Raw genomic sequence first — 25,771 nt, forward strand, 5'->3', positions numbered from 1 at the left:
TGCTCCCAGCTTCTCCAGGATCCCCCCAGAAGAAAAACAGCTTGCCTATCTGAACCAGCACTCCCGGGCACTGACACAGGCCAGCTTCATGCTGTGAGCATCAAATGTATAGAAGGATTACCTGAGGTGTGTGTGTCCCCCCCCCCCAGCTCTCAGCTCCTCCTCAGCCTCGCTGCAGGGGCTCCCCACTTCTAAGCCCTCCCTTTTACGGGGCAGAAGGAGTAGAGGCTGGGCACTGATCCCCCGCTGTGTGTCTGGGACAGAATTAATTCACCTCAGGCAGGGGCCGTGCCTAACTACTAAGTCTGGTCATTAAATTAAAGTTAGGTATTGAAATGATTTATGAATAACTCATAATGGTTTGTTGGGAAGCTCCTTAAGCTCTCAGGGAGCTATGGTTTGCTCTGTTGTTAAACTATAATTGTTATTATTAATTGTGTTCTGAATAGTTACTCAATATTAATTCAAGATAATAACCACATGGAGCCAGTCTAGGTGTTCCTTGGGATGCAGAGAAGTGGCCGTCTCTCTTGGGGCTAGACAAACCACGCTGAGCCAAGAGCTAGGGAAAGGATGGAAGAGATAGAATCTGTGTGACCAAGAGAGGTCCTGGAGCAGAGAAAGGAAGGGAAGAGAAGTTGCAGTGGCCAGAGGATGGCAAGTACATGGACCAGCTGTGGACCTAGAGGCCTCTCCAGCTTTACAAACATCCCAGAACAGTGGCAGATTCCCAGAAGCCTGGCTAGAAGTTGTATGTTTTCGAAGGATGTTGTAATTTAAATTTAAGCCAAGAAACTATAAATTCTTTTCCCTTAAGAATTTGTAATCTAAAGGAACACAAGCACACAAACATATGCATGCATACTCACACATATATATGTGCCTCATATACATGCACATACACCTGCACACATACAAACCCTCAATATACAAATAAACACATGCACATACACATACACACATGAACTCACCCTTGAACACACACATAACCTCACATGCACATATGTACACATACATACACATATGTACATGCTCATACTTTCACATATTTATTTACCTATATTCATATACAGATGAGTATATGCATGCACATACACTTACACACATGCAAACTCTTTATATAAACATATAAGTACATATTTACACTTATAGTCACATAACTCCCCCATGCACACACGTATACAAGTACACACAGGCAAACCTTCATGGCCACACACATGTACATTCTCACACAGGTGCGCACACATGTATACATATGTACATGTACATATTTAAACTTGTACACATGTAAAATCTCTCATATACACATATATACATATGTACAGAGGAATGTACTCACCTGCATTCAGTCAAACGCTCATAAAGTATTCATACACAGGCAAACATGCATATATTCATGCTTGCACACATGAAAAGCCTCATGAGCATATATGACCACATTATGTGCACTTTCATATATGCATACACAGTCACCTGGTGTCTGGCCCAATATTGTAATCACTGATCCAGGGCTAAGATCAAGTGATGTCCTTTCAATATGGTTCTGATCAGCTCATGAGTGACATTTTCTTCCCACTGGTCCACAGCCAACCAGGGCTAATGGAACCGTGGCCTCAGAGGAGCAAGGCCAGTGTGGGAGGGCATAGTAACAAACAGTAAAATCAAGTATCTACCCTGGGAGGAAGGCTGAAAGATTGACAAGAAGATGGGGGTGGGAAGGGGAGACACAATGAGGGACCTGTGCTGGGGCAGGAACTAGGAGAGGTGCTGAGTGAGAACGTAATGTAGATTCAAAAACCCAATCCTACATCTCGTTACTTTGTCTGGAAACTAAACTTCTCGAAGCGTATTTTATCTGTGTGTAATATTCATTCATGTATAGGACATGCGTCATTAGCCCTCACCTCTGACATCATACGCCCAGCCTCCCTCCTTTTCCTACACGGCCCAGGCTAGGACCCTGGATAGATCTCAGAACAGTACGGCCAGGGTCTCTGGGGACTGAGAGTTGGATAAACTCCCTGGCCACTATGGGATGGCCAGCCAGGTAACTCACCTCTCAAATAACCTACTTGTCAAGTGCCTCTGACTGGTTGGTGAACATAGCTCAAAGGCAATCACCTGCAGGAGCACCTTGAGGGTACAAGAGCATCTTCTCATTTTCTTGAGAGATTGGTGGGTCCAGCTTTCAACAGGATACCCCCCATAGACCTCTGACCTTCATTACAGGTGGGCCAAACGGGGTCACATCATCAAGGAGGCATCTGGGGAGCTGTATAGGACCACCGTGGACTACACATACTTCTCAGAGCCTGTGTCCTGTGAAGTGACCAATGCCCTGGGCAGCACCAACCTCAGCCGCACAGTGGATGTATACTGTAAGTGTGGGAACTTGGGGAACCCTGGAAGCAGGCAGTGGGTGGTGTGTAGCTGAGACTATACCTAGACTCATCACACAAAGCGCAGTGCACACACTGTGTTTACAGCATCTCCTAGTACCACTCCTGTTTAGACCCTCGACTCATCCCGATGAGGCACCATCTCATAGTGCAGTGACTGGGAGGACTGACCAGCAAGAAGGGAGAAGAGCCAGTGTGACTGTTCTAGTGCCTGTGGATCCCAATCACCCCCCCCCCAAGGCTCTGCCTCCTAGTACATCCATGCTGGAGGTTTTCAACATATAAATCTGAGGGGGACACACAGATACAGTCCATAAGGATTTCTTATTATCCCTACTATCAAATGAGGGAGATGAAAAACACTTTCACAAACTTGACATTGACTGACCCTTATGCCCATAAGGACTCAGTAGATGTATTGTCTTAGCTGTTACATCTAGAAGCTACTCTCCATCTTCTAGTTCTAGTTCTCTTCTCAAAGAAGCACTTCAAGACCTTCCTGCACAGCTCTCCACATAATCCAGACACTATGTGGAACAAGGCTTGGTCTACCGGCCAAGGTATCCAAATAGGGCAGATAAGGATTCGAACATACTGAGTAAAGGTGCCACAGGTGGGGCCAAGAGCTAGTCTACCTCTAGAAAGCTAAGGAGGGGTCTGAGGTGTCTTGGATAGAAGACACCCTGTAATTACCAAAAACAGTGGACCAGGCGATTTCCAGTCATGGTCCCAATGGTCCCAATGTCCAAGATTTTTGGAGCAAGAGCAACTTTCTGAAGCCAGCTAAAACAAGGACTTTAAAAAGAAGAGGTTAAAAGGTAAATTGAAGTAGAAAATGGCCTAAGTGCCTTCATCCTGTGACTAGTACCACCAACTCTACAGACCCAAGAAAGGTTGAGCCTGGACAAAAGGTATCTCATTCTCACTTCCAGAGTCCTGCTCCTGTACCTCAGGCCTCGCCTTGTCAGACACCTAAGGGAGTGAGTGGGTTGATTAAGGTGTTGATTGAGGTGACTGAGGTTAAAGTGGATTGAGGTGGCTTAGTACACAGCTGCCTCCGTTCCTCCAGTTGGGGTGTGTGAAGAGAAGAGAGCAGGAAATCTCCCCAGAGCTCCCCAGCCCTCCTGAGTCCATCTCCTCTTTCCTCCCCATCACAGTTGGCCCTCGAATGACCTCAGAGCCTCAGTCCCTGCTGGTAGATCTGGGCTCAGATGCTGTCTTCAGCTGTGCATGGATCGGCAACCCATCACTGACCATCGTGTGGATGAAACGAGGTTCTGGTGTGGTGAGTCCCTGGGCCAGCCTCCAGGGTCCTGAGACACAGACAGTGGAGCAGGCAGGAGGGTTTGGAGGGGAGTCAATCTCTGTAATAAGCCAAGGGGTCCCAGAAAGAAGAGCAGGAACTCGAGGTCCCCCAGTACATGTCACTGAACACACTATGCATAGGGCCGGTTGCTCCAGCACTAGAAAGGTTTCTCAGCTTTTCCCAGATAAACTTAACCTTAGTCACTGGGTGATGGTGGCACACACCTTTAATTCCCACACTTGGGAGGCAGAGGCAGGAAGAACATTGAGTTTGAAGCCAGCCTAGTCTACAGAATTGAGTTCCATGACAGCCAGGGTTACAAAGGGAAATCCTATCCTGGAAGAAACAACAACAAAAAATTACCTTTAATCTCAGCACTGTGCTTTGTGGTAAGGCAGAAGGAACTAACCTTTGGGCAGTCTGTTATGTGCTCACAGCTGCAGCATCCATTCAGATGGTGTCATTGCCCCCTTTAGATGAATGAGCCTCTGAGTAACTGACCAATACCATGCAGGTATTTAATGCTGGAGTCAGGACTAGCTAGTGTCCAAGACTAGCTAATAGCATCACCTCCGGCTATCTCTTGGTGCTAATAATGACTCCAAAAACTTAGATTCAAGGACCTTCCACATTTAGTTGTAAGCTAAATTTACCCATGGGGAGCTGGGAGGTCACAGCAGGATAATATTTTTCTCTCAGCATGAAGAAGCCATGGGTCCTTGGTTAGTGAGTCCCATATTCCTGCCACCACCATTCACTATGCTCATAGGCAGGCGTGTGTGTGTGTGTGTGTGTGTGTGTGTGTGTGTGTGTGTGTGTGTGTGTGTGTGTCCTTTCAAAGCCTTAAGGGCACTATCCATCTCTTAACTCTCACTGGAGTCTGTGTCAGCAATCTGCTTCAGGCAGAGAAAGCCTTCCCTTCCTCTTTGTATCTGATCCTCCTCCCTCCTCCTAGGTCCTGAGCAATGAAAAGACCCTAACCCTCAAATCTGTCCGCCAAGAAGATGCTGGGAAGTACGTGTGCCGGGCTGTGGTGCCCCGGGTAGGAGCTGGGGAGAGAGAAGTGGCCTTGACAGTCAATGGTAAGGGCCCCACTCAAACACAATGACAGTGGAGAATTCAAAGATGGGGAAAGTCGCAAGGCGTCTTGTTACAAGGTGTTGTCCCCAAAGGGGAGGTCACTGACTAGGCATTGTTGCCCCTAACACAGCATTCCGTCTGTCTGCAGAGGTAAGTTTGTGGATCCTCTCCTCCTCCTCAATATCTTTCAACGGATCTCAAGAGAGGGAGGTGATGAATTTTATCCTGGCCAAAAAAAAAATAGAGGTCAAAGGTCACAGGGTAACCAAATTCCTTCATCTACGTTTTGACCCAAGCCCCACGACAAGGCCCATGGAGAGGTGAAGGAGACACCTCTCGCTTCTCGTGATCATCCACTTCCCATTGCATTTGGGCTGCTCAGCCAGAGAGACACATATCACTGTCCCCAGGGACCAAGCCTACAGGATCGTCCTGAGGTCACGGAGCCTGTCTTCTTACAACACAGTGAACATAGCCACAGCAGGGAAGTGTGCTCACAGTGGGGGTCCATTCACGGCTGTTTGTGAAATGCTGCGGGGTGGTATATCAGACCAGATCTGGATGTTGGGATAAAGGTGACCATAAAAAAATACTAGAACCAACTCAGGCCAGACTCAAGAAGTCTGGGAACAAGATGGAAATGTCAAGATCCCAGTACAGTGATCACTTGGGATATGGTCAGAAATCAGGTTTGCCTGGCTATAGGAGTGAGAAACACTAAGGCCTAAACCCCACCACCACCACCACCACCACCACCGTGCACCTCTGAGTGCTGGTGGCTGCCTCAGATCAAAGTCCTGAGGTTCAGGTCCTGGTGTGAGGCTTCAGGGTCTTGGCCTGAGAACAGGGTGAGAGGCACATTCTGGAAATGATCCAAAATGACTATATCTCAACCCAGGGAGCCACCCACAGACAAACTATCTAGTCTCCTCCTTTGTAGAAAAGCCAAGCCCAGAGTGATGTCTCCTCAGCCTCCCTTGTGCTATCCCTCCTACTCCTGCCTGATAGTTCCTCTTCTCCTCTCCTGAGAAGGTCAACTGCTGTAGAGAAATGGTCAATCTACTCGAACTACTCGGACCACAGAGTATTCACACATCACCTCTCCCAGGCAGAACCCAGACTCCCAAGCCCTCCTGCCTTTCCTGTGTGTCCCCAGGATGCCACCAATAAATTGGCACTGCAGGGCTAAAAATAACAGCATCTGATCGCGCCTCGGTATATCCATGGCAACACAGGCTGCAGCCTTTTCCTGCCTATGTCTGACACTCTGCGCAGCGCGCCAGGCCACAGTGAAAATCCCTCCCCACTGCCTGCTCTGGGGAGAGCTGAGGAGCCAAGCTACCATGTCCACTGTCAGCTGTGACCTCATCCCCAAAAGCTAGGGACCCTCAGACACCGGGAGCTATTGACAGAGCATCCTTGTGTTTCAGGGAAAGGAAGGAGAGGCTGGCATTTTTACTGTTGCTTTAAGACATTCAGGCATTTTTTTATTGGAAACTTTAAAAGACTTTTGGGGGGGGGGGACTCTTCCTTTGCTCCCAGGGATACACTACACACACACACACACACACACACACACCTGAGAAGGACCCACATTCCAGTCTTAGCTCTGATATACAGCCAACATTTATTCTGCCCATTTATCCCCGATCCCCCCACCCCCCAGCCTGCATGGCCTCCCTGGGTTATTGGGCAGAGAACAGCAGGAGGAAAGAAACTGTCCCTTGCTTATTTTCTTCTAGTCACAGTGAGACTAGAGTCTGAATGAAATGACCCAAAGGGAGGAACCTGCCAGCCACCACTAGGGCTGGGACTGTCTATCCTGCCTGCAGCTGGAGAACAGGTGGAGGGGTGAGGCTGGCAGCCGGGTCTAGAGCGCAGGCATCTCACAGACCTCCTCCAGTGAATGACAGCCAGAACCCATGGCCTTGGGAAATGAATTGGCACCATTATAATCTGAACTGGATCAAAGTGGGTACCAGGAGGAAGGGGGAAATGGCTGCCAATTGCTCATTGGTTCTCTGGGCCTGGTTTCTTTTTGTGTTTTCTTTCAAGAAACCCCAAAACGTGTATGTATTTGTTGACAGCTTTTAGAAACCCGTGAACCCCTTGGGGATTCCTAGTTCCTCGGAAATGAAAGGAATATATATATATATATATATATATATATATATATATATATATATTTTTTTTTTTTTTTTTTTTTTTTTTTTTTTTTTACGGTATTGTCACTTAGCCCAGCTGTGAAGCAAAGCATCACCCAGGTTCCACAGAATGTAGAGCCACTGTGGCCTGGGGCCAGCAGCTTCTCAGAATGGAAGAACTCTGAGGAGGAAAGCCAGATTCAGCCCACCTCTAAAGCCTTCTGAGGACAAAGCTCTTGCCTTGAGGTCTCCCATGTCTGTGTACCAGACGGAGCTATTTCCATTCTGAACTCAGAAGCCATCTCTCCCAATACCTGTTTTTCCCCTTGGCTGAGAACTCACAGAAGTGCAAACCTGTTTTAATTAAGGTGGTTAATAACTGGCAATTATGTTTGCAGCAATTTTTGTTTTGTGTTGCAGCATAATTTTTGCCTCTTCTCAGGAATCTCTCGCTCTTAGGCATCTTTCCTGAAGTCTAAATCCCAACCATCACCCCAGGGTCTGAGAACATGTGAGAATGTTTTCATCCCTACCTTCATCCTTCAACCAGTCCAGCCCAAGTTAAGTGGAGATGAAGGGCAGGCAACTGGATGTGTGGGTGAGACAGACTTCAGATGGTATCTGGGGCTTGCACACACACACACACACACACACACACACACACACCACTGAATGGGATAATGCTGGGTCAGGTTTGGAGCTGTGGTTTCAATTGGCCTGGCTGGTTATGTATGTGTAGAAAAACAAGACAGTAAGATAGAGGATCTTCTCAGGATTAGGCTATGAGCTCAGCTAGCCAGACTTCCCTTTTGCAAGATAATCCCCACCTTTGGTGAAGGAACAGCGCCACTTTCCTTCTTGGCCCAATGGATACCAAATTTCTTAGGCAAGTTTGCCCTCTGCTGGACAACTGAGAAATTGCTTGAATTCCAACATGGGAGCAAAGCTGGCTGGCATTCTGTTGGGTGTTCATATTGGTGCTTCCCTTCCCGAGTTCCCCATCTCTTTTGCAAAGCATTTCCCATCTGCAGATAGAACCATTCCCTCTCCTCTGAAGCCAGTTAGTACTTTATCTGTACCACTCGTGTGTGGCATGAACACTCACCTTTTATGTTATTTATGTCTTCTGGGAATTCTGTCTTGGAAGCATCCGCTAGTGATCCCAGGAGAGGCTTGTGACAGAATGCCTAATTTATCTTCAGGTCTTCTACCTCACACTCTGCCTTGCATGTACGGGCCTTCTGTAAATGTTTGCTGAATGCTTGAACTGGTGGGTCCACTTCTGAACCCATCAAAAGAGGGTGCTAGCTGGGGCTCTGCCCTTCCTGCAACCCTGACATGATGTCATCTTCCCCACAGGACCCCCCATCATCTCCAGCACACAGACCCAGCATGCCCTCCATGGAGAGAAAGGCCAGATCAAGTGCTTCATCCGGAGCACACCACCGCCTGACCGAATTGTGAGTGCTGGGGAGGGATGGTGGCGAGGGCACCATCAGAGCAGCTACCCCCCTCCCCCGCCCCGGCATCCAGGGGTCAATTCTGGCGACACTTGGGTGCCCTGAAAACTGGTACAAGCCATCGCCTCCATGGGATGAAATGATTCCTATCTGTGTCTTGAGACTATACCCTGAAAATGAGCTAGGAGGAAGCAGCCCCCTGTCTCAGAGCAGGCAAGCTTGGGGGTATACATGCCTCCCAGCTAGTATTGACGATTGGGACTGAATTAAGCACCCTGAGTGCAGAGAGCAAGTCAAAGCAGCAGAGGGGAAGGACAACCCACTTCTTTCCTTTCCTGGGCCCAAAGCCAGTGCCATAAAATTGTAAACTGAGTGTGGTTTACTGCCAGTAGTCCCTGCACCTCCTAGAATTATTCCCTTCTGGTTCTTCTAGTGTCCAGGAGGTTCTCCATGCCTTCCATATGGAGACACCCCCCCCCCTAAAATGGCCACTTTATTACCCTTTCTTCCTCCAACCTCTCAGTCTCCAGGCACAACCTGCTCCACTCCAACCCCCACCCCCAGTTCACTTTCATTTGCACCTTGGTGTTTGCATTTCTCTTATTAAGAAAGACTGGGAATTTTAAATTTATTATCATTATGTGAGTAGGACTGAATGCTGTGGTGCATGAGTAGAGATCAGAGGCCAACTTTGTGAGATCAGTTCTCTTTGTCCATATTTTAGAGATCCAACTCGGGACACCAGCCTCCTGTGGCAAACACCTAACCCACTAAGCCATCTTTGTAAACACAAAACACACACACACACACACCAATCTAAAACTGGCAGGTGCTCCAGTATAAAAACAAAGAAAAGGGGAGCAAGCATTCTGTAGCACTTCTGAGGGCAGGTGTTATTTTGGTAATCCTCTGCCCCTATGTTGGTGTCTTAGTTACATTATATCACTGTAAGAAAACTCAAAGACTAACATCATTTACAAAAGAGAGCATTTAATTAGGCTTACAGTTCAGAGGGTTAGATAGAGTCAGGAGCAGAGGCATAGTGGCAGGAACAGTTGAGAACTCACATCTTGATATGCAAACAGAAGGCAGAGATGGTGGTGGGGAACACTAGTCTTCTTGAAACTTCAATGCCTAACCCTCAGTGACCCACCTCTTCTAATAACTCCATGCTTTCTAATCCTTCCCAAACAGTTCCACCAATGTAGATCAGGTAATCAAACATATGGGCCTATGGGAGCTATTCTCATTCAAACCACGACAGATGGTCTTACTAGAAGACTGCCCAGAGGCCAAGTCTATAGTGTAACAGTGCTGGAAGGCTGCAGCTCAGATGAGCACTGCTCAAATAAGAGCCTATGCGTGCCAGCAATGCTCCCTGGTAAACTAAGACATTGTTAGAGGATTATTGCTGTTAAATGTCTCCGACATCTGGTACATTTGCTGTCTGAAAGATTCACACAGCACTGCAAATAATAGCACATGGTAAATATTACCTCTGTCTCCCTGTTCACTCTTATTTCTTTTATCGGTAACTATAACGTGTGGCCATAGTAAAAAGATTCCCCCTCAAGCATTTTTTTACACCATCTTTTTCTTTATAGCTATTTATTTCTAAGCCAGTGGTTCTCACTAGGTTCCCGAGAGGCATCTGGCAGAGTCTGGTGACTTTTGTGGTTGTCACAGTGGTGAGGGGTGCTGGCCTTAGTGAGTACTATCAAGGATGCCACAAACAGCCCCACAGCGGGGAAGGAAGCCAAGCCTTCACTGTGCTTTCTGGCATTGAACACGGAGCAAGATTATAGGCATGGTGGACACGAGAAAGTTCATGTAAAGTCCCCTGTATTAACAAAGAGAGAGCACAGCATTTTGAACATATTCCCATAGAAAAGAAAGTCCACAAACTAGTTGTGTTGACCAATACCATGATCTCGTGATCACAACAGTGGGAGGTGGAAACACTGGATAAGAAGTTCAAGGTTGTCTCCTGTTCCATTCAGAGTTGAAGAGCAGTCTGGTGGCAACCTTCTTTCAAACGTTTTAAAGTCTCTCCATCTCTCCAAGGCTCAGCACTAGGGGTCACTGACAAGGAAGCCCAGACAAGTGATCATGTGGAGAGCTACATTGCTGCCACAAAATGTTCCCAATGCAGAGCTACATAGGGTACCCTTCAGGGAGGGAAATATCCTCTGAGGTGTCCCCAGCCTTAGATATGCATGGTTATGCATTACATGGTCAGTAGTATCCATGTAATGTGTGTGAATGTGTGAGTGTGTGTGTGTGTGTGTGTGTATGTGTGTGTGTGTATGTGTGTGTGCTATGCTATATACTATGATGCATGTGTGCATGTCGTGTGATACACATGTATAATGGTGTGTATATATGTTATGGTATGTATATGTGCATCTGCATTGATATATGTTCTTGGTGTTGTATATGATATGGTACAAATGTACAATGTGTTGTGGTATATTTATTTTTGCATGCTGGTGGAATTCAGTGTCTAATGTACTATTCGGTGTCATGTGTGTATGTGTATGTATATGTATTTCAAGTACATGTGTGTGTAGTATGTTGTTTGTGATATATATATGTAAACAATATGTATGTTTGTACTGTGTGGTATGTGATGTGGTTGCTGTGCATATATAGTGTGGTATATGTTTATATATTGTGGTTTTATTTATGTGATCAGTGGTCCATACAGACATGTGTATTGTGATGTGATATGGTATATGAATACTTCTGAATGCACAGTTTGTGTTGTGAGTATATGTATAAAAGTGTTTGTAGTATGTATGCTTATGCACATACATGTGTGTTATATGTTGTACATGTGTATTTATTTTCATAGTTTGTGGTATAGTGTGTATGTATACTGCACTTTTGCACATGTTGATATGTGTTTGGGTGTTGAGTATTTACATGTGTTTTATGTGTGGATGTGGTTTTAGTGTAGGGAATGTGCATGCACACATATCAGTGTGTGTACATGCTGGTCATATATTTGACATAGTATCTATTTTCTTGCATGATAATGTGCTTGTGTGGGTTGTTTATATCTGTGACATGTATTTAGGTTTGTAGTGTGTGGCATGTGTATACAAACACATATGGTTATGTTGGTGGTATGTGGCAGTGATTGTGAACAGGAGCCTGATTATGTCAACATCTTGGAGTGGTGATACCAGGGTCCAAGTATGGTCTATCCTAACCCTGCACAATCCGGCAGGCCTGGTCCTGGAAGGAGAATGTCCTGGAGTCGGGGACATCAGGACGCTACACAGTGGAGACGGTGAACACCGAGGAGGGCGTCATCTCCACGCTGACCATTAGCAACATCGTGCGTGCTGACTTCCAGACCATATACAACTGTACAGCCTGGAACAGCTTCGGCTCTGACACAGAGATCATCCGACTCAAGGAACAAGGTGAGGACTGCCAGGGTGCCCAGGGGACCAGGGAATGCAGGCCAGATCTAAGGATGGGGCACCGTGCTCTTCCTCACTGCAATGCAGCCTCACATATCCATCTTCTGCTGCAAGGGGCATTGGTCCCACCAAAGGAGCAAAGGCTACTCCAAGTGATGGCCTCTGGATCTGTTCAGGAAAGGGTGACCACAGAGTGAACTTGGCTCATGGCAGTGATAAACACCCAATGGTGTCCAATCACCCTGACTTCCACACATTCTGCCTTCCCCTGAGGGCTGAGCTGATACCCCAGTGCCCGTGCTAAGTTGTGCTCGGACATACATGCTGAGGAACCTGGCCCAAGATAGAACAGCAGAAGTCCCAAGAACGGACCAATGCTGAAGCTGACGGGTAGCATTGTTTATGAGAGGGAGTGGGGGCTGGGCTCAGACCACTTGCAACCCTCAGGAGACACCTGGACCACTGCACCCTAGAAGAGGCTCTGGTCAGTTCTGGCGCACAGAGCAGCTGGATCTTGGGGGAGAGGAGGAAAGAGAAAGGAAGCTTACCTTGCTGTAATCCATCATTATGACCCCATACGTTCACTGCTGTAGCCCCTGACCAGATGCTAAGAACTTGGTCTCATGCTGGACATAGTAGAATGTGCCTGAACTCTCAGTTACACAGTAGACTGGGATAGCGGGATCATCTGAGCCCACATATTCATGACCAGACTATGGGGAACATAGCAAACCCTCATCTCAGAACAAACAATCCATCTCCAGTCTCCATTTAAAGGTCTCCAGCTCAGACTACCAAATGGAGAGCCAGAGAGATGAGAATGAGTCCAGAGACATTCACTCAGCACATAGTCAGTAGCAGGTCCTGGAACGGGCTGCACATCTTCCCTCAGCCAGCGGGTTCAGGGTTCAGGAGGCATGGGCCTCTGGATCAGAGGTTGGAAGCCCAGCAAGTGGTCCCAGCCAGACCCCACAAGCCTCAAGTACTCGGGAGGTGGCCAGTGATCACACCTACAGATCAAATGTCTCAGTGTCTCCAAACACCTCTTCCTAATAGGCACTGCTTTGCATAACGCTTTGCATATAATTTGCATAATACCATCCACACATCATCCAAACCTCCCTGGTCCCCTGTTGCCTGTCCTCCCTCTTTGTCTTCCCTTTGGTGCCCTTACCCCTGTGCCCTCCTTTAGTAGTTCCACCCCCACCTTCCTCCCAGTCCCCAAACCTCCCCTCCAGGTTTGACTTTTCTCTCCTGTCCCTTACCCCTGCTCCGGAGGGCCATGTCAGGCTGAATGTTCAGTTGGGGGAACCTGGATCTATGGAGTGGTCCCAGAGACATAACAGAGAAGGGAACATGCCCCCCTTCACCCCTTCAGGTGACAAATCCCCTGTCCCACCCCACCCTGGCCAGCCAGGCCCTGGCTGTGGACGCTTGCTTTATTTCCAAACAGGTTCGGAAATGAAGTCGGGAGCCGGGCTGGAAGCAGGTACGGAAGGAGCCGATGAGAACCGCCCGGGATGGAGGGAGGGACTCGGCTAGTTGGGGAGGGACTCAAAAGGGGGCAGGGAGGCTGCTAAGTTCTCTGTCCTCCCCGAGACAGACAATGAGACTGCTCAGTGCAGTCACAGCAGTGGGAGGGGGCTGGCTCCCAGCAGCTGGCATCCAGGGACCCCAAACATCTGCCTGATACCACAGCCCAGGGCTCCTTCCTCCCCAGGACACAGCTCTTGCTCCCCTCCTACCTTTTGTCCTCAGAAGCCCTGGCTCCCGTCCCCACCCCAGCTTCCCCCTCCTTCCAGGCCCTCCCTGACTCTGCTCAACATCGTTCCCCAGGGGCCTGCGGCCTGTTCCATCCATGCTTGCCAGCTCACCACCTCCCCTGTCCTCTGTATCCCCGCCATGGAAGCATCATCTCTCATCATCAAGGGAGCACTGCTGGACACTGGTCCTCTAGGGCTCCCATAGCAAAGTGGTCATCAAGCTCCATGGGTTGAACATCTAGACAACTGTTCCCTCTGAATCCCCAGGCAGGACACCAGAGGAGAACCTGAGGGTCCTCTGTCTCAGTTCTCTGCCCACACTGATTGCCTGGCCTAGGTCACTCTTTTAATGAGCTATATGTGGAGGCTACATATCCTGCTCCCTGGACACACAGGCCCTTCTCAGAGCACCAATCTGGATTGCAGCCATCTTGTGGCCCATCCAGAGGCAGCATGCAATTATCTGCCACCTACATCTTCAGACCTCTAGAGGTCCAGGTCCTGTGGAGGCACTTATTTTATAGTCCTTCCACCTCTGGTGGCTAAGACCCCCTCATGGCCAGTTTCCTTCTTTGGATGAAGAGGAAGCTAAGGAAGGTAATCCCCCCCCCAAGTCCCTCTCAAAGGAATGTTCTATTCAGAAAGAAGTACTCTGAAAAGGTGACCTAAGTCAGAATCCAAGAGGCCAAGAAGGTAAGGGGTGCCATCTGCCTTCCTCTGCCTACCCAAAACGCACCCACCCCCTGCTACGAACTGTGCAAGGAAATGGGGATTCAGAGGACACGAATGAATCAGTGGTGGCCATACTTCTGCTGCCTCAGCTCCCCGAGTTCTGGATGAAAAATTGAAGCCTGGGGGTGTTAAGAGAGTATACCTTGGCTCTGAGATGGGAAGGGATACCCCTGAGTTTTCCTTAGGAAACTTAGTAGGAATCCCAGGAGTGCTAGATCAAACACAAAATAAAGAGATTCAAACCACAGAACTAATGAGGTTTAACTAGGAACACCTGTTTGTTAAAGCCAGCTTGGCTGAGATCTCATCTCTTTTGTCAGTCCTGATTTCTGAGTCCAACTCCAACAGCTCCCCCTTCAGTCCTTGGGATTATCCTTACTTCCTCTTGGTCACTTCCTGTCACCTTTGCAGGTCTTGGTCACTAATAGGTAGGTAACGAGAGAATTTATATGTGAATCCTGGGGTACTGTGACACCAGTACCTAAAAGGTGCCTCCTACTTCGCAGCAACAGCTTCGGGGGAGGCAGAATTTTAGTGTTTCTTTCTCTTTAGTAAACAGGAGGAGCAGAGCACTCAGGTGGTATGCATGAAATCCTGTTTTATTCTCAAAATAGCAAAAGGGAAAGAAAAAAAAAAAAAAAAAAAAGAATAGAGACATTCTAACCACAGCTCCAGAATCCCTCATCTTCTGCTCCTCATCCAAGCTGCACTGATGAATGTGGGTGGGGAAGGAGCTCAGGGATTCAGAGGAATTTCCTCTTGGTTAAGGCTTCTGTCCTTCCCACGCACACAAAGTAACCGGAACAACTATTTAAAGAGAGCCGGACCTTTGCCTCTACTCCAAGACGTTTCCTCACACTCTTTCACCTGAAGTTCTTAGAGACCTCTGCAGTCGCACCATTACCACTCCATTTTACAGACAGGAGACATGGAGACATGGGGTAAGATGCTCAGAAGGTATGATGGAGCTAGGAACACAATCAGCCGGCAGTCTGGAGAAGATGTGCGGGATGGAGTTGGGAAGAGGCTGGAGAAGGCACGCATGTCCGTGAACGAGTCACTGATATCATTGGGCTTCAGTGTTCAGTGTCCTTCCCAAACGAGGGACTTAGGATCATTATAAGCCTATTTCACTCTTCCCTGGAATTTCTAAGAGCTGTTCAGGGCTACTGAGAGTCGGGGCCTAATGTCATGTGCTTAGGACCCATGTGCATCCATAGAAGGCAGAGCCTTCCAGAAAAAGCAGTCTCCCTGCTCCCACTGCATCACCTATTTCTGCCCATTTGGCAAGGGTCAGAGGCAGACTTCGGAATGTGCCAGGGCGAGGAGTTCTGCACTGTTTGGGATGAGTGCATATGGTGGATGTTGAAGGGATGACCTTGAAAGAGAAGGGTATGGAGGTCAAGAGAAAAGAAAGAAACACTCCCCCTGAGCATTGTGGTAGCAAGGAAGCTGTGACGAAACTCCCCTTGTCTCAAGACGTGGACATGTGTGGGGTGGCGTAAGTCCTGATTCCCGGCAAGCCAAAGGGGGAAGTTGCTTCAGAGCTGAAATCCCTGAGAGGCTGGCTGTCTGTATGCACCCTCCTTGTTCCACAGAAACGGAAGTAAGGAAGGAAGTGGACAAGCAAGGCAGGAGCCATTGCCGTTGTTGTTGTCCTTGTTGTCAAAGGAAAGCCATGGGCTTATGACTCACCAACCACTACATGCATTATAGATCCCTCCCTTAATGCCGAAGAGAGCTAAATTAGGCTAGCCTTGTCCTGCATCTCTCCCTGGCTCTCTACCCTGTTCTAGCATCTACCCCTTCCCCCGGCTCCTCCCTACTCTCTACCTACCCTATGTCCCCTATCCAGGCTCAACATTCCTATCCGGAGTGAACCCCTATTGGACTGTCTGTGCCTACCCAGGCCCCACCAAGGCATTCCCAAGAGGGCCCCACATGGCAGTGGTCTGGCCCCAGCTTGGCAGGGGCTGCACCTGGGGGACTGGGCGGGGCCCTAGCAGGAGAGTAGTTTTCCCTTACCAGCCGTGTCTGTTTCTTTCCCACAGAGTCTGTTCCAATGGCCGTCATCATCGGGGTGGCCGTAGGAGCTGGTGTGGCCTTCCTCGTCCTAATGGCAACCATTGTGGCCTTCTGCTGTGCCCGTTCCCAGAGAAGTACGGGAGGGAGACCCGGGATCTCAGGGAGGGGGACAGAGAAAAAGGCCAGGCTTAGACTGCCCAGGAGAGCAAGTAAGCAGGAGTACAAAGAACAGGGGCCACAACGATGTTGTGAGCTCCTGGGGCAGGGATGGGTATGATGTATTGTTATACACCTGGAGGGTGTCTGGCAGCAAGTGGGAACTCTACTGAGGCTGAACCAAACTCCACCGGCCTCCATGTAGCAGGGCAGGCCACTAGTGCTTTGGGTTGGACACACAGCGCTGTTATTTGGAGTGTATAGAAAACCTCAGAGGGAACAGGATAGCTTGACCCTTCTTGCTCTGCAGAGACTGCTGGCTGAACCTGAAAAGCAAGTCACCCACACAGGGCACAAAAGCATGTGAAGAATTGCCCTGGATGGGATTTTCAAGGTCTTTCATCTTTAGCAATACAGTCCTAGGGTCAGTGCACTCTTAAAGAATGTATGTACATGGGGCCTTTATACTGGGCTCAGCTCTGGAGTTACAGTGATGAGTTGAATACAGAAGTGCCATCTCCTACTCTGTGACCCCGGGCAAGTCACATGTACTCATGGCCTCCATTTCCTTATTGGTGATATTAGAAGGTTGGATGGTATAGCTTGTGTGACCCCAACCACCTCTGTGCTTCTAGGATCAGAATGCACTGAGTCACCACGACAAGCTATGACCACCTTTCATTTGTTAGAGGAAGCCTCTGATTCCCCTCAGATACTCTCCATTCCCAGCTGAGCAGCCTTACCACCTTGTGACTATCTGACACAAGGGGAAACCTCCCTTGCTGCCTCTCCACAGAAATGACAAGGGAGAATATTTCAACAAGATTTGTCTAACAGGCTGCTGCTGTAGTTCAGGGAAGCTAGACCTCTGTGTGCTCTGGATTGGGCGAGAGACCTTAAGGTCTTTTTAACATTAAGATTTGTGGCCCTATAAATGGAGAACTCAAATCCAGGTAAAGACAGGCAGAGAAGACATGTCGAAGTGAGCAGGGACTCAGTGTGACAGATCCTGGCCAGATGAGGTGGAGGGATGGACTAGGACAACCTCTCCAACCACAGGAGATACTGCAGAAGCTACTGACCAGTCTTTGAGGCCCATCCAGCCAATGGTCAATCTCTACAGAAGTTCCATGGGTGGGGGTCTGCAAAACTGAAAATTCAGAGTCTGAGTGGTGGTTAATCCTGAGGTGGAGTGGGGAAAGGGGGAGGCAGCAGGGGGCTGTGGGGTAGTTGACATCCCTTGCCTAAGGATGAGAACTGAATTTTGTGGTCTACACTTTCCTGTCTTATGTCCAGATCTCAAGGGTGTTGTATCAGCCAAGAATGATATTCGAGTGGAGATCGTGCACAAGGAGCCAGCTTCTGGTCGAGAGGCTGAGGACCACACCTCCATCAAGCAGCTGATGGTAAGAGTACTGCCTATGTCCCACTCCATCCTGAGATCACAGGCTTCCTGATGCTCTCCATACTGCGGACAGGCAGCGCACCCAGGCAAACCCCTCCTGCCCCCAAAGTGAACCAGGCATACAGTCAGCCAATGAGCATTAATTTGTGCATCTATGAAGGGATGGGGGAGATTCAAAGACATCTTTGATGCAATACTTGACCTGGATCCTGACCATTGAGAAAGGAAAGAACCTGTGCTTGAATTCACATGTGTGACTACATACGGTTTCACACCAGGAGGAGGATGGTATGGACATTTATGCATTTTTTTCCTCTTTCCCCCTCACAAACACACACACACACGCACACACACATCTGCCAGAAACAACAACGTCTACCAGAAACATCTTCTTGGGAACTGGATATCCACCAGAAGCAAATGCAAAACTTGTCCAACAACACCAAACCAGCACCTCCTCTTCCTGATCCTCTCTGCAAGAACCAGAATCCTCCTAACTGTCCAGGAAGAAGCCTAGTCAACTATGGCAGAAGCTCGTAGAGCACATTATATCATGGTGGTAATATCTGGGAACAGAGACAAGAGAGCAAGGAATAAAGGACAAGGGCTTCTCTGAGCCCCCAGTGACCCCATCTATGAAGTGGACATGAACACAGTAATATACAGGGTTGTCATCAGGATTACAGGGTAACTAAGAACCTGAGTGGGGTGCAATAGAGTTTTCCCTTGACATTTGTGTACTGTTCTGTCCTAAAATTCCCAGATACCCAAATCTGAATGTGTGCAAGTCTCTTGTATAAAATGCTATATAGCATTTACACAGATGCTACCCACATACCCATATATATATATATATATATATATATATATATATATATATATATATATATATATATATATAATCTCTATTTATGAAATGTAATGTAAACAATTACTGTACCATATTGTTTAAGGATTAATGGTGGGTAAAATATGCACATTCAGTACAGGCAATTTTCCCAAAATATTTTTGATCTGTGGTTGTGGTTAGCTGAACCTGCTGTGCAGAATGTAGGGATGCAGAGAGTCTGCCTGTAAGAACCCAAGAGTTGCTAACTACTGTGTTGCTCTAAATCCACCCACTAGATGGGGAGCAACTGCTGCCTTACTCATCCCTGGCAGAGTCTCACGATGTTTCACGAGCAGAACTGACTTCCGTCTCCACTAGACTTTCTCTAGTCAATTGATTTCCAGGGTCTGTCAATTCTGCTTCAGAAATACATCTCAACCATGTGCCCTACCTTCCTCCATAGCCACTGCCCCCTGAGCCACTGCTGCAGTCCCCCAAATGAAACCTGTCTTTGGTCACTTGTCACAATCCATCCTCCAAGGCCCTGCAAAAAGAATCATTCTGAAACACAAATCTGGCGGCCCATGTCTGTAACCCCGGCGCTCAGGAGGCAGAAGCAGTCGTATCTCTGACCCTGAGGCCAGCCTGAACTCATGAATGAGACTCTGTTTCAAACTAAATAAAATATTAAATGCACATCTGCTCCTGAGACAATCTACCAAAGTCCCACAGTAGCTTCCATGTCTGCTGGATAAAGTCCAGCTACATAACATGTCATCAGGCCCTTTGCCACATGGCACCTGCCAATCTTTCTAGTTCCATCTTCCAGCCAGACATGCCTGGCTCTCCAGACACACCAAGTACTGGTGAGTCCTGGTCTGGGACTTCTTTATACATCAAAGACCCCACAGTCCTTCTACCTGTTGACTCCTCTAATAAATTTCATGCCCTGCAATAAGAATCAGTTCAAATGTCATCCACTCTATGATTTTTCTCAGTCTGCCCGTCCACACACTCTGGAGAGCTGTGGGGTGTTTTGTTTTTGTTTTTGCCACACTCCCCATGAGCCTCTTTGATAGCCCACTGCTGGACAAGGGAACCGCTCTGGATACCCCAGAGCTTCTCAAGGGCAAAGGTCACGTATCTCTCCTGGGGCCTCCCTGACACAGTACCTAACATAGCAGAGCATTCCTTCTCATGGAATAGAAACCACATCCCACACCCAAGAAGGAATGATACTAATTAAACTTCTCAGCTCTACCCCTCATCCCTGATGGGCTCTTTAGTTCTCTTCCAAGGAGGTCTTTCTTTTGTCTCAAACCCATGCCCTCAGGAAGAGAGTATTTAGGGCAGAGCAGAGAGGATAATTTGGCAGAAGGGACTTGCTAAGCCTCTACAGCTAGTCTGTCACTGGTCCCCTTTATCCACACCGGAAGATTTTATATCCTATGATCTGGGAAATACTCCATCATCGGGGGAAGTGCCTTCGACATTATATCTGGTGGGAAAGAATAATAGCAATCTAGATGGGACCAGAACATTTACTGGAAAAGTGAAGGAAAAAAACGTAATGCAATTAGTAGGGGAATAACAGGAAGGAGGCACACAGGCCCACAAGACTGAGATGTAAGAGACAAACAAAACACCCTGCTCAAAGAGCTGGGTGGGAACCTGAGCCCGAGTGCCACTGCAGGGGTGACACACCTTATGTCTGGGGGAAGCATCCCTGTGGTCCCTGATCACTTTACACATCCACTGTGCACTGTCTTACACCTCATCATTACTCAGTGATTTGGAGCTCAGCTGCTCACTCGGTCACAAATCCCGATCACTGCACTCTCTCTGGCCAGAAGCACGCTGGTCAGTGAAGCATACAAATGTCCTGAAACCAAGGTGTGGTGGGGACTGGACGAGAGCAGGATCTTTTCCCTAAGGCTGTTCGGTATACGTCAAGGAAGACAGTTTTCCGGTTCGTTTGAGTCACTGCTGTGAGGAAGAGACATGGCCTGTTTTGTTAGTCAGCTTTCTGTTGCTATGACAGAATGCTGAGAAAATCAGCGCTGGGGGGATGGCCCAGTCCATATGGTGTTTTGACATACAAACATGAGGACCTGAGTTCAGTTTTCTCAGAACTCATGTGAAAAATGCAAGCACCAGCAATGGAAATCTTGGGGAGGTTGAGGTAGGAGTATTTCTTGGGCTCACTGACCAGCCAGGCTAGCTACACTGGTGAGCTATGGGCTCAGTTAGCAACCCTGCCTTAGAAATAAGATGGAGCATGTTTTTAAAAAATACTCAAGGTCAACTTCTGGTCTACACACACACACACACACACACACACACACACACACACACACACACACACACACACGAGAGATTAACTAAAAAATAAAATGAAAGAAAAACGGTTTCTTTTAGCTCATGGTTTCAATCAGTTCATGTTCATGTGGCCCCCATGCCTTCAGACCTGCACTAAGGCAGATTATTACTGCAAAAGGATGCAGCAGAAAAGACTGTCTATCTTATGCTGGCCAGGAGGCAAAAAAAGACAAGAGGGGGCCTGGTTCCAGTGGCCTCTGCTAGGGCACACCTCCAGTGACCTCGCTCCCTTCTACTAAGTACTGCCTCCTAGCAGCCACATTAAGGGGATACTAAGCCTTGAACACATGGCCTTTGGGGAGATAGTTCAGAGGACAGCACCTATGTTGCCAGCATCTCCACTGGGATTCCTCCGAATATCCCAGCACTGATGGAAGGATTGCCGTAAAGAGCCTGTCCTGCAGTACAGCTGGTGGTGATGTTCTGTGGGCACTTATTTATCTCGGGCGCATCTCCCTGGTGAGCAGAGCTGTCATGTTGCATCTTACTGTGTATATACAAGGCCATTGTGCAGGGCCTGGCCAGAATTTGTCAACACATATTCAAATGAGAAATCCGGAGATGTTCCCTGCCCAGTGGGGGAAAACTCGTCGGCCTCACCGTTATACTGATACTTCATCCCTGCCGCCTCCTGTCTCTGCCCCAACATGAGGGTTTCCAGAACTGTATCCAACTGTTTCACCTGCCCCTCTGCAGTCCAGGCCATGCAAGGGATGCAAATGGCAACCCTTGGAGCTCCTTTCTTCATCTTCTCCAGGGAGGAGGTGGAGTTGAGCTCACCTTCTATGCACTGAGTAGCCATGTTTTGGGTTGTAGATGGACCGGGGTGAATTCCAACAAGACTCGGTTCTGAAACAGCTGGAGGTCCTCAAAGAAGAGGAGAAGGAGTTTCAGAACCTGAAGGTAAGAGCAGCCACACTGGGTCTGGACTACAGAGATGATAGCCCCATCTATCCCTTACCTAAACAAGGAACCACAGCCAACAGAACAGAAAGGCTTAAGGCCAGCTTAGGGACAGGTGTCGCCATCTAAGGGGGAGGGACTGAAAATAGCTGCTCTCCTTGTCCCAACACTGAGAAACTGACTTATGGATTCATACAATTCTCCTCTCCCACAGTCTTGTAAGAAATACCTTTTAGAAGTCAGTACGTGTGTTCTGGACAAATACATAAAAGCAATTAAAGGCCATATTTTTTTTTTAAATGATCTTGCATCACTCCTGATGCAAACCAGATCTGGAACACCATCACCTTGCCCCCTGACAAGTGAGCATCTCCCAGGGTCTGCTAGCATCCCTGCTCTGCTAACCCTTGTTGTCTCCTGGTACCCTTACTCCCCAATCCTTTCCTCCCTCCTTACCTCCCTTGAGCAAAGTAAGATTGGTCAACCTGGCCCCCTTCCACAGCCGGTGAAGGCTCCCTGGTGAAACGCCTCTTGTTCTTGCCTACCCAGGACCCCACCAACGGCTACTACAGCGTCAACACCTTCAAAGAACACCATTCAACTCCAACCATCTCCCTGTCCAGCTGCCAACCAGACCTGCGTCCGACAGGCAAACAGCGCGTGCCCACAGGAATGTCCTTCACCAACATCTACAGCACCTTGAGCGGCCAGGGCCGCCTGTACGACTATGGACAGAGGTTTGTGTTGGGCATGGGCAGCTCTTCCATCGAGCTTTGTGAACGGGAGTTTCAGAGGGGCTCCCTCAGCGACAGCAGCTCCTTCCTGGACACGCAGTGTGACAGCAGCGTCAGCAGCAGCGGCAAGCAAGATGGTTATGTGCAGTTTGACAAGGCCAGCAAGGCTTCTGCCTCCTCTTCCCACCACTCCCAGTCCTCTTCCCAGAACTCCGACCCCAGTCGACCCCTGCAGCGGCGGATGCAGACTCACGTCTGAGGACCGCACACTGTGGTGGGGATGGGCCAAGGAGGAGGACAGGGTGCATTCTCGTTCTCCAAGGACTGGGGCTACTTTACAGAGGACCCTAGAACTGGTCACCTCTGGGGTGGCCTCCAATCACCTCTGTTAACACCTTCCTTCGAAGCTCTGATCAAGCACAAATCTGGCTCCCGGGTGGGAAATGAAGAGTGTGCAGCTGAGTGCATAGTGCTCAGGGCCTTTGCCTCTTGCTCTTCTCTAAAGGTCCCTCAACCACCTTGTCCTCCCATGGGCATTAGTGGCAGCTAGAACTTTGCTTTGATGAAACTGCCGTCCACTTTCCTAGCTCCTCTTGCTGCCCATAAGCCATCCCCGGTGTCTGTATTCCTTCCAGCCTTGGGGAACAGAGGACTTTTTTTTTTTTCCCCAGCACTGAGCTGCTCTGGAGACCCCAGCTTCCCCACTGTGCATAGCCCATACCACAAAGGCTGGGGGCTGAGAAATGACCCTGACCAAAGGAGCATCTGCCTGGGAGCCCGCCCCCACTTTGTTTGGTGTTTGTGTCTGTCTGTATTCTTGCGATTCTGTTCTTGGACTTGGTGCCTCTGAGCTCAGGGTGGGACTGGCCCTTCAGAATCTAGTGTCCTCACAGCTGAGGAAAGGAAGGAGAGGGACTATGAATGCCTGAACGACAACTGATCCAACACACCCTGTGCCAGGCTGTGGAGTTCAGAGCCCTCGCCCTCACACCCTGCTTCCTGTTCTCCCTTCCCACAGCACAATCGAGCTAATATGAGGAGTGTGAGAACTTTTCTCGTCAGGGTTTGTTGAACAGTTACAGCAGAGAGCTTCCTGGGAGATGTGGGTTTGAGGGGGGGGCTAAAATATAGGCTGGAGGGTGAGACAGACTCTTTCAGCTGATGACCACAAGGAACAACGATCCACTCTCCAGTAGACAGGACTCTGTATGCAAGAGGGACGGTTTTCTTCACCTCTCTCCCATCGCTCCCCACTTAAGAATAAACGTTAGGGCCATTACCCACAACAAAGTTGTTCTGTGCTTTTGTTTCTGCATGTGCCACAGGAAGACCCCAAGAGTCCAAGTACATTGTGGGGGCTCTGGGATTGTGGTTGGTTGGTTGGGGTGTTTTTTGTTGTTGTTATGTTTTGTTTGCTTGGCTTCATTTTTTCCCAGGCAGAGAAGGTCATTATTGGAGTTGGCTGTGGTCATAATAGGACCTACAAGAGTTAACTCTCTGTTTGTAAATTGCGTTGGGAGGAAGAAAAAAAAAAAACAGGTTTCACCAAACACCAACTTCAAATCTTGACAAATACAGCTAAGTCAATACCATGACTTTGGATACTGGCCAGATCCTTCTAGCCTTTTACGAGAAGCAGGCCCTCTTGAAAGACTATAATCACCACCAACACTCTAACGCTCAAGTATAGGACTCAAAAAGGAAAAAAAAAAAAAAATACCAGAGGATACTCACCTAAGTAGAAAACTAAACATCATCATAGCAGACAGGATGGATAAATTAGTGTTCTAGTAAAGAGAGTGGGGTTCAATTGGAACTCTCAAGAACCCAAATTATTCCTAAGGATGGGAGGATTATCTAGATTGTGTTAGTGGAATTGGGGAGATGTATTCTAAATATCAGAAATAACACTCAAAGGACACTAGCTTTTGACTCTTCTTCTGAGGCCTTTTTGGGGGTTATTACCCACCATGAGATTCCTCACTATCAAATTTGTAGTTATCTGTACTGTTTCCTTGGGTGATCCTAACCTTAGATCATATGCCTAGCTTACAACTACTCCACTAAGAGTAACTTTCTGCTTCAATTATATTTCCTAATGTTTCAACACTGCCCCGGTTCCCTTGATATCATCCTCTACTGTCTGCAAGACAGAAGAATTGGAAAGCCATCAGAAATGAAAGTATGAACTCAAACCCTGCATCCTTCCACCTGTACCGTTCTGGCTTGTCGTAGACTCTGCAATTGCTGAACCCTATCCTCTCTAGGTTCATCTCAACAAGAATTCCCTCTTCTTATATGCTTTCACCTTTCACTAATGGAAAACAAAGTGAGCTACATGTTAACTGCCATTATGTGTCAGGATAAGGAAGAATTGACTAAGGGGATTAACTCATTAATTTCCCCTGATCTTTCATCTGGATATGGTGGGGTAAACTACATCTTAATCCTGATGAGAGCATACTTTCCTCTAGACCCTTCTCTCCTCCTCCTCCTCTTCTTGTTCTTGTTATTCTTCTTGTTGTTCTTCTTCTTCTCTTCCTCCTCTTCCTCTTCTTCTCTTTACTCCCCTCTCTTTTCTCCCTCCTCCTTCTCAAACACACACACACACACACACACACACACACACACACACACACACACACACTGAATTTATAGGGTAGAAGTATCCATTCTTTCCTGGAATCAGGGACTATGACAAAATAACCAGACAGGAAAGAAAACTGCCCTATGGAACAAAATTAGCCCATCACCCTCCAGGGCCTTGAAACTCAGAGGGATAAAAACATGTAGATAATAACATGGCACCAAAAGAAGAGATGGCACCAAGGTGCCCACAATTTGGTGAGGCTGTGTAATGACCAACTCTCTCATGCAGACACGGCAAGAAGAAACAAACTGTAGAAGAAACAAATTACCTAGTGTTTTCGAGAAAAAAGAACATGGACAGGAAAACATACAGTGAACTGGACGATTTCTGTAGGTGAAGCTCCCTCCACTTTGAGTTTGGGGTCAAGTGGGCTCT

At 48.0% G+C, this 25,771-nt stretch overlaps 1 protein-coding gene across 3 annotated transcripts in view; it reads left to right on the top strand.

Moving 5' to 3' along the window:
- The window catches only part of KIRREL3 (kirre like nephrin family adhesion molecule 3), a gene marked incomplete at both ends in the record, with an annotated part of 535,014 nt that extends 512,009 nt beyond the window's left edge, over positions 1 to 23,005 (top strand). The window contains 10 exons of one of the 3 annotated variants that reach the window (XM_080929684.1): positions 2,230 to 2,378; positions 3,557 to 3,684; positions 4,661 to 4,787; positions 8,289 to 8,389; positions 11,622 to 11,820; positions 13,274 to 13,309; positions 16,367 to 16,474; positions 17,793 to 17,902; positions 21,926 to 22,012; positions 22,562 to 23,005. In XM_080929684.1, coding sequence (XP_080785810.1) covers positions 2,230 to 2,378; positions 3,557 to 3,684; positions 4,661 to 4,787; positions 8,289 to 8,389; positions 11,622 to 11,820; positions 13,274 to 13,309; positions 16,367 to 16,474; positions 17,793 to 17,902; positions 21,926 to 22,012; positions 22,562 to 23,005 — 1,489 coding nt within the window. Of the gene's footprint in view, positions 1 to 2,229; positions 2,379 to 3,556; positions 3,685 to 4,660; positions 4,788 to 8,288; positions 8,390 to 11,621; positions 11,821 to 13,273; positions 13,310 to 16,366; positions 16,550 to 17,792; positions 17,903 to 21,925; positions 22,013 to 22,561 lie in introns of all 3 variants that reach the window. The other 2 variants (XM_080929685.1, XM_080929686.1) reach the window with 2 other exon arrangements.
- Between the last annotated feature and the right edge of the window lie 2,766 nt (positions 23,006 to 25,771).

The sequence above is a fragment of the Micromys minutus genome, assembly GCF_963924665.1.
Source record: "Micromys minutus genome assembly, chromosome: 16".
Taxonomy (NCBI): domain Eukaryota; kingdom Metazoa; phylum Chordata; class Mammalia; order Rodentia; family Muridae; genus Micromys; species Micromys minutus.